Source organism: Mastigoproctus giganteus, chromosome 12 (genome assembly GCF_048544385.1).
Source record: "Mastigoproctus giganteus isolate SK-2022 chromosome 12, ASM4854438v1, whole genome shotgun sequence".
Classification (NCBI taxonomy): domain Eukaryota; kingdom Metazoa; phylum Arthropoda; class Arachnida; order Uropygi; family Thelyphonidae; genus Mastigoproctus; species Mastigoproctus giganteus.
In genome coordinates this window covers 23774228-23790133 of record NC_143586.1, presented here as the reverse complement: position 1 = coordinate 23790133, position 15906 = coordinate 23774228, and the positions used below count along the sequence as shown (strand labels likewise).

Sequence of the window (15906 nt, the reverse complement as noted above, 5' to 3'; positions counted from 1 at the left end):
ATGGTTTGAGCATGCTCAATGCTGATGGGATTCTTCCTCTTGCTCAGAATAATCACCTGAGAGGGCATAAATTCAAATTGAGGAAAGACAGATGTAGGATAGACGTGCGGAAATTTGCCTTTAGCCAGCGGGTAGTTGGTTGGTTGGTTGGTGGAACCGACTTCCATCCCTTGTCGTGGAGGTTGATAGCCTAAATAAGTTTAAGGCTCAGCTGGACAGGTATTTTGAACGAACAGAGGGGTGAAGTGGAAGTGGGTTTTTTTTTTTTTTTTTTTTGGCTGATGCTGCATAAGCTTGCTTTCTTGCATCAAATGCCTCTACTAATGCTAATGCTAATGATGTATATTTTGTGTATATTTGCCAGCTATACCAGCAAAGTTCTTATGAAAATATAAACAAAAGGAAGCAACAGGGGCTCACATCCGGTGAGTATGGGCTTGGCACACCCAGGGTCTTGAGCTGGATATCATCATTCTTGATGATTCTCTTCTATTTCTCTCTCTCTCTCTCTCTCTCTCTCTCTCTCTCTCTCTCTCTCTCTCTCTCTCTCTCTCTCTCTCTCTCCCCCTGTCATAGGGTAACTCTATTTTTTTTTCTTTTTTTGGCTGGTGCAGCAAAAGCTGCAGGCTTCCCTTCACCATAAAACTACTACTAATAATAATAATAGGCAAAATGTTGAAAGTTAACTTATATGAAATATATGTATAAGATAGGTAGAATATGAAGCTGCCCCATTTCTTTTTACTGTTCTAAACCCTTAAAAAAAAAACCCTTTTACATTGTTTTAGTTTTCTGAAGCTAATTTTTAATTATCAATAATTTATTCTTCCCAAACAGGATTATAATCCCCTAAAATTGATTTTTCCTGATTCCCCTCACCACCCCAAGTCAAGGAATATGTCCCATCTAGGATGAGAGGAGCCTTGCAGGAAATTTAGGTTTTTTTTCATTCTGTAAAACCAACTGACTACAGACAGCTTGTTTTGCAGAATCAAAATAGAATACCGTAATTTAAGACAATATGCTGATACCTTGGCACAAATTCTAAACCCCAATCCACCATTCTAACAATTATTTTAGTGGCATGTTGCTTCGGAGACTGAATCAACACTATTTGTTCGCCCACTCGTTAAGGAATCATACCACTTTAACCCATTTGGAATGAGTGTGAGGGAGGAAAGAAAAAGTTGTCTGCTGATGTTCCTTTCCCAGTTTGTATAGCAATTTCAGTTGGGGAGAGCTTCATTTATTTCACTTGTAGAGATGTGTGCCATTATTATTTTATTTTACTTTTATATTACTATTATTTTACTTTTATATTACTATTGTTTTACTCTTACTTTGTAATTTTTATAAGTAAAATATTGCACTTTTTTGTAGAGTTAGAATTATGGCTAAATGCAAATGTGTTTTGACAGGACAAAGAAAACTTAGTGGAAGAACGAAGACTTTTGGAGGCCAACAAAGATTTTTTATTGTGTACAAGTTGTAAACTTTCCCTCAATCATCTTCCTCCTGGTAATTGTTTTTACATAAATTATTCTGTTTCTGTTGAGTTCACTCAAAGATATCATATTGTGTATTTTAGTCTTTAAGAAATTTTACAATAATAATATCTCCTTTTATAGTGTTGCCCCCACTAATACTGAAGACTCAGACACCTGCAATATCATTATCAGGAGAAAAATCTGCTAGTCTTAACCAAACCAGAAGTGATCCAGGCCTCCTAATTTGGAAGATAACTGCTGCCAAGGTAAGCTGATTAAAAAATATAATTTTCATTGTCAAGAATCCTCCAAGACAATATAGTGAATTTTTTACTCATTTGGAGAGACATAGGTTCGAATTCCATTGGAGACTAGGGAAATTCCTAAAGGTCTCTTCGATTATTGCTTTAGTTAGCCAATCTCAGGCAGAGAGACACTTCCTCCATGAAAGCTGTTCTGGATTTCAGCCAACAAAATATGGAGTACAGCCCATTTTTTTTAACAATTCCTTATACACATATAATACATGATAAAACCATATGAACTGAAGATCCTTGCAACCTGGCATATTGTGAACAAAGTAGATGATGTACAGGAAGAACCCCAAAATAACAACATTGTTGTTTTATCAACATATATATTTGTATATAAGATATAATCAATAAGTGCAGGACTTGCTTTGTTTCTCAAAATTGTGGTCATAGTGAGTTTTGACTTGTTCCATGTTTCGTGATTCTCTAGTAATGTACTAGCCACATATTTACTTGCAGTCTGAATTGGTGCACACCGAATAGAAGGTGTTTTATATTTCATCGCATTTTAAAGTGAGTGATTTTAGTGAGCAACAAAACACCATGATATGTTAAAAACAGTGTTCAAAGAAGGAGCTGTGTCATTTGAAGGTTTTTCAGTAGTTTGCAAATTTTTTTAAAGAGGAGCTACTTGTCCACTAAAGATAGTTCCTGCTCTGCCCATCCTTCAGATCAATAATTCAATTGCATGTAATCTGATCAGGAACTAACAGCAATTCTAAAAGAAACCTATCAGGAATGCTTCCACCAGCTGCAGAATCATTGGAATTGGTGTGTACTTTTAAGGAAATCTGTCTAACTAGCTGGTAAGCTTCATTTTTTTTTAATATTAGTTGTATTATTGAAATTTTTGATAGTTATATAATATCGGTGATAACTCTTAAGAAACTATGATGGTAGTGTGGGAGGCATCATTTGCTCTGTATCTCATATTGTGCTCTTCCTTCACAATGTGTTGCTATGGTATTGCACTACTTCACTAATAGAGAAGACTATTGTTACTTATTCTTGGTGAGTACCACCACCACCCAGACGGCACCGTTTCAAAGCTATTGGCCTATCATCGGTGGGTGGGCAGATACCCTGGTATTGCAGACATGACAACCCAGTTATGAAGATAATCGCACAATATGAGAGATGCCAAAAGGTTTATATGATAATATAAGCCTTTTTGATAATATAAACCTTTAGATGTATTAAACTCTGGCAGTAAGCTAGATAATCTTGTAATAACTGAGAGTAAAGTGGAGGAGAAATTGTTGAAGATAAACATAAAGGCACCTGGGGTGGATGGAATCTATCCAGTTATATTAAAGGAGGCAGCGAAGGAAGCAAACCGTTAGCCATAATTATGAGAGCTTCCTTGGACAATGGAGAGGTACCCATGGACTGGAGGTGCACAAATGTGACCCCAATCCACAAAGGAGGATCAAAGGGAGACACAGGTAATTACAGACCTGTTAGTTTAACTTCTGTTCCAGGGAAATTAATGGAGGCACTGGTTAAAGAAGCATTGCAGGATCATCTAAACAAGACTTCAGTTATAGCTCGGACACAGCATGGGTTTGTTAAGGGGAAGTCTTGTCTGACCAATTTGATTGGATACTATGATGTATCCAATCAAATTGGATACATCGTAGTATCCATTATACAAATTGATTGGATACATCAATTGCATCCAGTTCACAAAGGAACTGGATGCAAAGAATAACTTTGATATCATATATTTGGATCTTAGGAAGGCCTTTGATACTGTTGCACATGGAAGACTGCTGCACAAATTGGAGTAGTGTGGCATTGGAGGCAATGCCACACTGTATAATAAGCATTGCCATCATTAAGAAAAGATGAAATATTGGCATTGTTCAAGCAGAATTTAAAAAAATATAGCCAAAATGTTTCCCAAAAATTAAAAAGAAAATGGACACCTGTCAGGTGCCCCACCACCATTCTTGCTACAAATGAGGACGCCACCCTTGCTGGGTTAAATATAAAAAATTATGAACAAGGATGTTACACAGAAATAAGGCTAAGACTATACGATGAAACTCAATTGCATATCCATATTATAAGCTTGTGATTCAACCTTCTTTAACAAAATTATCACAGGCATTTGTAATCTTTTTTTACATGTTATGTTTTTGTTCAAATACTATGAAATATATAGTAATGTCTTCTGTGTGTAAGAGGAAAGTTAATAGAGATGGGGAGATATTTTCATTGTAGTTCACTATAATATATGAGTTTCCACTGTATTTGAACCTTCTTATATTGCTGTCAAGTTGGATGGATGGCATGGTGCTTCTTTATCTGCTGGAGTAGGTATTGACTGTCCCTATTTCAAAGAACATTTCGTTGAAATTGCAGTTAGAAGATAAATTATTATGCTGCAGCTGTTTAAATGTCACTTTTTTTTTTTAATATTAAGACAAACAGATAACATGATAGATCTTGCATTCTTGGTTGAAGTAATTTTACTTTTCTTTTATAATCTAGAGGAAATATTATCAGTGACAAAGTCATTGAATTTTTTTTTTCCATAGTACTTTTTAGTTATCTACTTCCAAGTTTTGGGGTTTGTGTACCTAAGTAGAGGGTCTGCTAAAAAAAAAAAAAAAAACCAGGTATTTTCTTATGATGAACAGAATAGTCCAGGGTTCATTCACTCATTATTCAGCTCTATCCCAAAAGAGCATGGTGTTAATGCTACTCCTTCAGAACATCATTTTTCAGACATGTTTTAAGATTTCAGAAAGATGGAACGGTAAGTTATAAATCTTTGTGAACCATACAGAAATTGACATTTGGTGGCACTTGAGTTCTTCTTTGTCACATTAAGAAAGGGAAAAGAAATTTGCAGACTGCACTGTTGTTGCTCTCATGGGTAGCACAGTTGGTAGGATCGCCATCCATGAACATCCCTGAGTATTTTTTATTTTAATGCATTGAACTCATTTTTCTTTTTATTTAGGATAAGGAATTCTTGAGAGAAGAAGGATCATTTTTCCACCCAGTCTGGTGTGGAAAAGACCTGAGTTCGAGCCCTGTTGATGCCGTGAGAATTTTTTGGGCCTTTTTTCTCAACATGGCTATGCTAGTCTGTCTCGGGCAAGGGTAACATGGTTTTTTCTCCTGGTAACTCGAGTTTTTCTATGAAAATTGACCGTAGAACACATGCAATTTTCAGATAATATACAGTACATGGAGCAATATGGCCTTAGTTGCTGATGCTCCAAAAACCTTACTACAGCAATCAACCCCATGGGCTTACATCTGGTGAGTATGGCCTTGACACACCCTGAGTCCTCAGCTGGATATCATCATTCTTCTCTTTCTTATTGATTCCCTTCTATTTTTGACTCTCTCTCTCTCAGGGTAACTTGGGAATTTTTTTTTTTGGCTGAGGCAGCATAATCCTCAGGTTTCCTTGTACCATGTAGTTAATTTATTTTATTTATTTATTTCGTACGATGTGATCAATACACAAAGGAACCAGTTTTTTCTTGCTTCCTTCGTGTATCGTGGCCAGGATATCCAACCAACCGGTTGGTTCGGCACCATCGTGATATCCAGCCGAAGGCAGGAATCGAACCCGCAACCTTTGGGTTGCCAGGCAGGCACTTTACCTACCTGGCTAGCCCGGTCGGCATGTAGCTAATAATAATAATAAGCAACCATCACTGTTGTTGCCATTCATAGTAACTGATGTAAATTATGTCACTGTGAAATAGTGTTTGAAGAAAGTTTGTAGCTCACGGAGGAATTTTTTTGAAGGAAAACCACATAAGTAAATAATTTTAGGCTGCTTTCCTGTCATCGTGAAAATATTTTCCTTATATCGTTCTAGAAAAAAGTTTCCAAAATAAGCTAATTTCTTTAATCCAGGCTGTAATTAACAGTTGGACTATTTTTGACTAGTCAAAATTTGAAAAAAAAAAAAAAAGTTTTACCAATAACTTTTTGTAAAACATAACAGGATAAGATTCCTATGCTTCTTTTTAACAAACTCTGTATAAGTTGCAATCAGTGTTATTTTGCATGCAGCTTAAAGAGTATTCTTAAAATATTTCTTATAACCACATAGTTAATATAATTTAATTAGAAAGTTGAGTACAGTCAGTCCTCGTATAGCACAATAGTTGTGTTCCTAGAAACCCCTCATGCAATGCAAAATCATGCAATATAAACAACAGGCTCTATGGGAAAAATAAGGTTAGGTGCCGACCACCAAGATTGAACACACATTTGTAACCGAAACATTACCGTAATAACCGCAATAAAATACTTACGTATTTTATGGCAATATTTTATTACGTAAAAGCATTAGCAATATTTTATTACGTAATAGCCGCAATAAAATACTTACGTATTTTATTGCGGCTATTACGTAATAAAATATTGCTAATGCTTTTGCTTCTATCGTAAGCAAACTTGTTTTTTGTTTGATTTTCTATCCAAACAGATGACAGCCGTTCCACCTCTTCCAATTCTTTGTGTCTTAATCTAATGGATTTTAATTACACTTTGAGTTGTTCCTACTATGAAAGTTGATTTTATTTTATCTGCATTCTTTGTAATTCTCGGTGTTGCCTTCATTTAGGCCTGTAGCACATGCAATATCACACGGTCTTTCATTTCCCTCAAAGCGTTTCACAATTTCATATTTTTTCCCTATCAACAGAGGCGGACTGGCCATAAGCCTTACCGGGGAAACCCCGGTGGGCCGGTGTGATTTTGGCCATAAACGCTAGTATGAGGCCACTATAAATTTTCCCGGGTAAGAATTTTTGACCCAGTCTGCCCCTGTTTATCGATATTGCTTTTCTTTTTCTCTCTGAATCTGCAGTGTCTTCACCAGGATGCTTCCTTTTCACACCTTTTAAGTATTTTACTCATTTTTAGGGAATAAAGCACAATTACAAAACGAGGAGGCACACTTGATACACATAAAGCTGTGCACGTGTAGCAACTGAATAAACAACACCGTAAAGGCAGAGATACACTATTAACACCTCACATTTTTCTAAAGCACATTTCTAGGGGTTACTACCATAAAACAATAAAAACAATTTCCAGTTGCGTTTCTGCTAGTGGAATCTGTTATACACTGGTAGTAAACTCGATCTAATTGCATTTGCAATTTTACCGATAGCTGGAATTGTGTTGGTTTTTACATTATTATGGTGAAATGTGTTTCCCCTTCACTGATATAAAAAAATACATTTTCAGAATCTTCTCTTTATTCCTATCGGTTGGAGTGATTCTGTGTTCTACTGCCATTTCTTGTAAACACAAAGGCGAATCATGCATAAGCGAATTCGGTTCGTGTTATATAAGATATCATTCCCCTATAAAAAATATTGTGTGATCGAATTCGTGTAGTGTAAACACGTGTTATATGAGGACTGACTGTATTTTTTATTTTAATGTGAACTCATTTTTCTTTTTATTTAGGATAAGGAATTCTTGAGAGAAGAAGGATCATTTTTAGACTCACTTAGGAGAACTACAAATCCCATCTTTGAAAAGTTAGAAGAAAGAGGATAAATAATAGTGAAAATAATTGTACAGATTTTATATTTATTATAGTAAAGAAATTTTAAAAATAATGATAATATGGCCTTTTCTTCGATTTTAACACAAATTCAATTCAGTTTCATATTTTAATCAGGTATACTTAGGCTTCATTTACTTTTGAAAAATTTTAAACCAAAGTTAAATACACCCGTTAATGCACAACAAATTAATTCATCAATGGGCATCCTAGGCAAATTAAAATCTAAAATAAATATGCATGTGGTACCTCTTGGAAAACTAAATTTAATATTTTTACCTATTTTAGAATTATAATTTATTAACTGAGCCTCTTTAGATGATAGCATATTTTATTTTGCAAGTTTAATAAGATTTTCATTCAGTGTCTAAAAGTCCTGATATTAAAGCGAGTAAGAAATGAGTGAAGTGCGTGAATTTAGTTTGTGTATTTAGACCAGGGTTTCCCAAACTGTGTTCCGTGAAAAATCGTAATTAATCATTAAAAAAAAAAAATAAATAAATTTTGCATATTTGTAGCATACACCACTTTTGTATCATTTTTTTCTTCCGGTTATAATCAAATAGACCATGGAACACTTTATTGCATAGAGAAGTATGCAGAGAGGTAACAACATCTACGAAAAAGTAGCAATATAGTATGCAAATTAGCTTGGAGTACATGTGTTGAAGGAGAAGGGAAGCGAACCAATATCATAACTAAACTCACTTCCTTGTATAAATTTTTTTTTGATAATTATCAGTATTTCAAAATATTATTATTAAATAACCATCGATTTGTGGTTGAAAAAAGTAACTTTAAAACGAGAAGCAAGTACTTTTAGTATTGCAACTGTGGTTGATGAAAATGAACACTATATTGTCACATTTCAAAGTGAGGATGAACAATTTAATTTCCCAGATATTGACTGGAATTTCGGGGCTGGTCACTCACACACTAGCAAGGCTTTTGTGGATTTATTGGATGATCGTTTTCTACATCAGCATGTTCGGGAGGCAAATAGAGGGAGTAATATTCTTGATTTGATTATCAGCAGTGATTCTGAATGCATTAAGAATCTGCAGATAAAGGAACCACTAGGTGGCAGTGATCACAGTGTGCTGAAGTGGGATTTACTCAAAGAGATAACTACCATTAGGGGTAAAGGGAAGGGTTATTGCTTTCGTAAAGGCGACTACGATGGACTGAGACAGTATTTAAATTCTATACAGTGGGACCAACTGATGATGTTACCAACAGCAAATTCAAAATGGGAAGCATTCAAAGAACTTATCTTGGAAGCTACTAGGCTTTACATACCAACTAAGAAATATTGTTCAAGGTTTAGGCCTAAGTGGATGTCAGATGAACTAATGAGACTTGTGGCAGAGAAGAAAAATGCATGGGATACATACAAATTAACACGTGACACAGAAACCTATGATAGATACAAGTTGATCTGTAACCAAGTTACAAAGGAGGTTAGGCAGGCAAAGGCAGATTACGAGAAATCTTTAGCAAGGGATGCAAAGAAAAACAGCAAAGAGTTCTTTACTTATGTAAACTCTAGAAGGAAGGGGATGAATCAGATTGGTCCACTGGATATTGATGGTTCAACTACTGATGATCCTGCTCAGGTAGCTAACAAACTGAGTGAATATTTTGCATCGACATTCACACATGAGTTATTCAGCGAGGGGAATGCCAGAGGTGTATTCAACTCTGGCAGTAAGCTAGAGAATCTTGTAATAACTGAGAGTAAAGTGGAGGAGAAATTGTTTAAGATAAATACAAGAAAGGCACCTGGGGTGGATGGGATCTATCCAGTTATATTAAAGTAGGCTGCAAAGGAAGTAAGCAAACCCTTAGCCATAATTATGAGAGCTTCCTTGGACTCAGGGGAAGTACCCATGGACTGGAGATGTGCAAATGTAACCCCAATTCACAAAGGAGGATCAAAGGGCGACACAAGTAATTATAGACCTTTTAGTTTAACTTCTGTTCCTGGAAAATTAATGGAGGCACTGGTTAAAGAAGCACTGCACGATCATCTAGACAAAACTTCAGTTATAGCTCAGACACAGCATGGTTTTGTTAATGGGAAATCTTGCCTGACCAATTTGATTGGATACTATGATGCAGTCACAAAAGAACTGGATGCAGGGAATAACTTTGATATTATATACTTCGATCTTAGAAAGGCTTTTGATACTGTTGCACATGGAAGACTGCTGCACAAATTGGAGCAGTGTGGCATTGGAGGCAAATTGCTGCTATGGATAAAGGGGTGGTTGAGGGGGAGAAGACAGAGAGTGATAATCAATGGACACTGCTCATCGTGGACTAATGTTATTAGTGGAGTCCCTCAGGGTTCGGTGTTGGGTCCATTATTGTTTTCAGTATTTATAAATGATATTGATGATGGTATATCAAGCTTAATGTCCAAGTTTGCAGACAATACGAAGGTTGGCAGGGTTATCAAGGACACTACTGACACTGTGCTCCTGCAACAGGATCTGGAAAGGTTGAGCAGATGGGCTGAGAGGTGGCAAATGAAGTTTAACATTGACAAATGTAAAGTACCAGATATGGGAAACAGCAACCCCATCTATCAACTCTGTGGTACTACACTGACAGTGGTAGAGAATGAAAGGGACCTGGGGGTGGTTGTGCAGGCAGATATGAAGTTCTCTGAGCAGTGCAGACGGGCTGCAAGAGTAGCTCATGGTGTATTGTCAATGATATATAGAAATTTTTCTAGCAGGGATAAGGAGGTGATTATTCCCTTGTATAAGGCAATGGTCAGGCCACACCTAGAGTACTGCATACAGGTCTGGAGGCCTCATTTCAAGAAGGATGTAGAGATGCTGGAACGAGTACAGAGAAGGGCAACAAGATTGGTGAATGGAACAAAGGGGTGCTCTTACGAAGAAAGGCTTAAGTTTTGCAAATTACAGTGTCTGGGGGACTAGGCACCAGCGAGGTGATCTGATAGAGGTGTATAAAGCCTTGAATGGTTTGAGCATGCTCAATGCTGATGGGATTCTTCCTCTTGCTCAGAGTGATCACCTGAGAGGGCATAAATTTAAATTGAGGAAAGGCAGTTGTAGGACAGATCGAGCAGAGGTTTGCCTTTAGCCAGCAGGTGGTTGGTTGGTGGAACAGACTTCCATCCCTTGTCGTAGAAGTTGATAGCCTAAATAAGTTTAAGGCTCAGCTGGACAGGTATTTTGAACGAACAGAGGGGTGAAGTGGAAGTGGTTATTTTTTATTTATTTATTTATTTTTTTTTTTTTTGGCTGATGCTGCATAAGCTTGCTTTCTTGCATCAAATGCCTCTACTAATGCTAATGCTAATCGCAGCCCTTTCGTTCCCCAAAAATCTGAAGTGAAAAAACAGGAACCAACTAATAAAAAGACCAAAATGAAATTATGATGACAGTTATTTGAATTTTGGCTTTACGTACGTGTTGGAAATAAAGATGCTCCTGATGCAAGTGCGTCGTATATAATAAAATATTAACAAACAGTTCTTTGGCTCCCGCTAAACTTGTGTTTCGTAAGTGCTCTGTAAATATATTGTGAGATGAAAAGTTTGGGAATAGCTGATTTAGAGTGATAGCAGCCAACCAGCAGTAATTATAAAACAAAAATATAACAGTAATTTAGTAAAACCTCCAGTTCCTACTAAATTCTCCATACACTTATTAATTCACGTATTATATGTATATTAAATAATATCAGTTCTTGGGATCAGTTTAACCAACTAGTGATAAATGACCAGTGCATAGAATTAACTTTTAAAATTCAAATACATTAAAAGATTGCTAGTTTAATCCTCATCAACAGAAAATTCATACTTCAGTATGAAATAAGCACAATGCAAATGATTTAGATGCTTAGATGTTTCAAGTTTAGCTCTCCAGCCAGTCCTACTCTTTCTCAGGTTAAATTGTGCTGTTAAACCCTCTTTCCTTTCATTTAAATAGTGTATAATATTTGTTTCTCTCTGGATTATTTGTGACAAGATAGGATTGTCAGGTGTGACAATCGTGCATTGGGTGGTTTGTTTCTGACCAAAATTTTTATTTTTTTTTCATAATTAACAATGCAGATGATGTATTGAGTAATCAGTTTTGGTAAAAGAAGTCTCAAAACTGGTTTAATATCACTAGAAACTTGCAGTGCAGTACAGTTCAGGAGTATGAGTGCTGTTGTGTTGTGTGCAATCAAGAGTCTTAATTGAAATAATTGATTATGGCAAATAATCAATAATAACCAAATATAAAGAAAGTGGAGGAATTCAATCTGATGCTATCAAAACTAAAGCTGAACTGCTGCTACCACTTGGGCAATGTTTCCGTGCTATATATATATACAGCATGGAAACATTGCCTAAGTGGTTCAGCTTTTAGTTGACATGAGATCAAATACTTCTACTGTCATTTTTTTTTCTTAACTTTTGCTGTTTTTGATTTCATAATCAAATGATTTGCATAACTGATATTTCAATTACATCCATCACTAAGTGCTGTACTGCATTTAAGAATAGCCACAAGAGTAAGCAATCTCTCTATTCTGCACAGCCACAAATAACAGTCAATCATATGAACATTAACAAAGTGAGAAACACGTTTAATATAGTTAGGGAAGGATGTGAGATGATTGTTTTCCATGAAGATTAATTACTATATTTAATAACCACTCTTATACCACATGAAATTAATAATATAGTTTAAGCTTACAGCCCAAACCACTATATATTTAAGGTGATTTTTGGGGCTGCTGATGCTTGCCGATGCTACCAGAACTAGTCTGATGATGGGTATTGGTAAGATGCCTGAAACATTACCTTAAATGTATAGTGGTTTGGGCTATAAGCTTAATAAATTATATTGATAATTTCATGTGGTATAAGAGTGATTATTAAATATAGTAATTAATCTTCATGAGAAACAAATTCTTAACAATAGTTGCATTTCTTCTCACATGAAGAAGTTTATAGAAATGGGAACAGAAGTTTTAATACCAACTGGGAGTTTAATACTTTTATGATAACTGAAAAGAAGCCAGAAATATATTTCAGTAATGTCTAGACACTTGATGAAGGATAACTAATTATATTAAAAGAATCAGCAAAAGAGATAATAAAACCTTTTGCTGTAATAGTGAGAGCATCTTTGAATTCCTGAATAAGAAGTTGGAGAAGTCTGACTTCTGGAAGGGCGTACTGGTGGAACATCGTTTAGAAGGCTGACCCACCCTCGGTTATAATGCCAGAAGAAGAAGATCTTTGAATTCCTGGGAAGTCTCCTGCAGGATGAAGATGTGTAAATGTCTCTCCTATCACAAAGGGGGAGAGGGGATCAAAAAGAAAAGTGAGTAATTACAGCAAGTAAGCTCAACGTCTGTGCCAGGGAAAATAAAGGGATTAGTTACTAGAGAAGTAATGCTGGGATCATCTTTACAGGAATGCAGTTAAACAGCAATCACAGCATGGATTTATTAAAAGGAGGTAGTGACTGACCAATATAATTAGCTACTATGAGGTAATCACAAAGGAACTGGATGCAAAAAATAATTTGACATTGTATACTTAGATTTCAGTAAAGTGTTGGATACCATTCCACACGAACAACTGCTGTGTGGACTGAAGCGGTGTGGTACTGGAGCCAAATTACTACTATGGATAAAAGGATGGTTAAGTGGTAGGAAACAAAGAATGGTTATAAGTAGCCATTGCTCTTTATGCACTAATGCAGTGAGTGGGGTTTCACAGTGGTCAGTGTCAAGTCTTACTGCTTTTAGTATTTATTAATGACATCTTTGTTTGTTAATGGGAGACTGTTTTTAGGATGGGATACACTTAAATAGAAGAGGGCAGAATTGCTAATGCTACCAAGGCAGTGTTAGGTGGTTTTGAAAACTGATAGTTTTAGGGGATACGCAGACTAATTAGTCCATACATTTACTAAAGCCACAGGCAGAGATGAAAGTGATTCCTCCATTCCTTCTATTGGAAGATGCGGTTGACTGGAATGCAAAATCAACACTTTGCATTCCAGTCAGCTGAATTCAAGCACTGCTTGTGAGAAATCATTGAACAGGTAAATACACAGGCCGTGTAGAGTAACTAAGAGTAAAAACAAATGCATGTATGCTTGCACGTATACTAATGCTAGGAGCACTGTAAATAAATTTGCTGTATTTGAAGTACTGATCAAGTAATCAAATGCAGACAATGTAGGTGTATATCGGAGAAATGGTGTTTCTCAGATACAAGGAATGAAGAATTTGAACATGGGGAGTACAATGTGCACAGAAAGGAAAGACAGGAGGGGGAGGAATTATGCTCTTAGTTAAGCATATTAAATCAAAGGCAGTGCATCCAGTAGACATGGGTGGTCAGTTTGGTGTGACAGAAACAATGAGAAACCGAAAATGAGAGGAGTGCGTTATTGGCCTAACGATTGTGATGAGTATAAACAATCAACTATATAGAGAAATAGATTGAGCCAGTAAATCAGAATGTCTTATAATGGGAGATTTTAAGTTTCTAGATATTGACTGGAACTTGTGGATTCATCACTCACACACTAGCAAGACTTTTGTGGATTGATTGGATGACTGTTTTTTACAGCATGCTGGAGAGGCAACAAGAGGAAGCAGTATTCTTGATCTGATTGTGTGGAGCAATTCTTCATGCATTAAGAACCTGCAGGTAAAAGACTCACGAGGTGGCAGTGATCAGTGTATTCGTATGAGATTTACTTAAAGACAACTACTGTCAAGGGTAGAGGGAAGGGATTTTGCTTTCGTAAGGGTGGCTATAGTGATCTTAGAGAGTTTTTAAGTTCTGTGCAGTGGGACCAACTGATGATGTTACAACAGCAAATTCTAAATTGAAAATATTCAGGGAAGTAATCTTACTGGCTGCTGGGATTTTCACACAAACCTAAGAAATACTGTTCAAGGCCTAAATGGATGTCAGATGAACTGCTGAGACTTGTGGCAGAGAAGAAAAATGCATGGGATGCTTACATCAGGTGATACAAAAGCCTATGGTAAATATAAACTAATCTGCAATCAAGTCACAAAGAGACTTTACCTTATAATCTGTCTTAGGAGAAGCTAAGGCAGATTATAATGTCTTTGGCAAAGATTTACTATGCTTATATTAACAGTAGAAGGAAGGGGTGAACCATATTGGTTCACTTGATGTCAATGGCCTAACTGTTGATGATCCTGCTCAGGGTGCTGACAAACTGAATAGGCATTTTGCATCTACATTCATATGAGGAATTCTTTAGGGAACAAGATGCCAGAAGTATGTCAAACTCTAACAGGGAGCTAAATGATTTTGTAATAACTTTTGAGGAAAGTAGAAGAGAAATTGATGTTAAACAAAAGAAAGGCACTTGGAATCTATCCAATTATATTAAAGAAGGTAAGCAAATTCTTAGCCATAAATATGAGAGCATCTTTGGATTCAGGAATTATGCTTAGTTAAGAAGCATATTAAATCGAAGGCAGTGCATCCAGTAGACATGGGCGGTCAGTTTGGTGTGATAGAAGCAATGGGAAACCGGTACATGAGTAATTATAGAACAGAGCAAGGATAAGGAGCCCATTAGACAAGGCAATGATTAGGCTGCATCTTGAGTAACTACATATAGGTCTGGAGGCCTCATTTTAGGAAGGATGTAAATCTCCTTGAATGAGTGCAGAGAAGAGCAATGAGATTGGTGAAGGAAACAAAAGGGTGGTCTTACCAAGAAAGGCTTCAGCTCTGCATACTGCAGCATCTGAAGACCACACGTGCAAGGTGATCTTATTGGGGTATTTGATCCAGTAAAGCTTTGAATTAAGGCTTTGAATGGATTGAGTAAGCTAAATGCTGATGGTGTTCTTCCTCTTGCTAAGGCTACATGAGGAGCACAAATTCAAATTGAGGAAGGAAAGACATTCAATGTTTCCAGGATAAGAGTGGAAGATTTGCCTTCAGCTAGCAGGTGGCTCGTTATTGGAACAAACTTCTATCTGTTCTAGGAAGTAAACAAATACTAATATCAACATAGGTATTTCGGGCTTTATGTCTAAAGATGCGAATGTGATTACTGTCACTGCAACAAGTACTTCCTAGTTTTCCGGTACTTGTTGCAGTACTGGAAAACTAGGCAGATGGCTTGAGAAGTGACAATTGAGGTTTAACATTGCTAAATCCAAGGAACTGCATTTGAATAGCAGTGATTCTTGAATAACATACCATTTGGATAGCACTAAACTCAAGGTAGTTGACAATGAAACCTCAATCGGTAAGAAAGACGACTGTGGTTCTATAATTTGCAGTCTCTGGAAAATAGGCGTCTGCAAACAAGCATTTAAGAAACTTACCCTACCTAATTAAGGTATTAACTAAGTACAGTAAGCAGCTAAATACCGATAGTAAATCTACTCTTTCTTTGATGACATGGACACATGTGACAAATGATTGTTGAAATAAATTTCACCTAGTGTGTTGTGGAAGTGGATAATCAAAAGAAATGCAAAGAATGGTCAGACAAACTATTAGAAG

The 15906-nt window shown here is 36.4% G+C and overlaps 1 protein-coding gene across 1 annotated transcript in view; it reads left to right on the top strand.

The window, feature by feature from the left end:
- Nucleotides 1-7345, top strand: part of LOC150076786 (uncharacterized) — an 82151-nt gene extending 74806 nt beyond the window's left edge. The window contains exons 16-19 of the mRNA XM_090386653.1: nt 1419-1518; nt 1629-1753; nt 4770-4853; nt 7253-7345. Of these exons, the coding sequence (XP_090242779.1) occupies nt 1419-1518; nt 1629-1753; nt 4770-4853; nt 7253-7345 (402 nt within the window). The remainder of the gene's footprint in view (nt 1-1418; nt 1519-1628; nt 1754-4769; nt 4854-7252) is intronic.
- Nucleotides 7346-15906: the final 8561 nt, after the last annotated feature.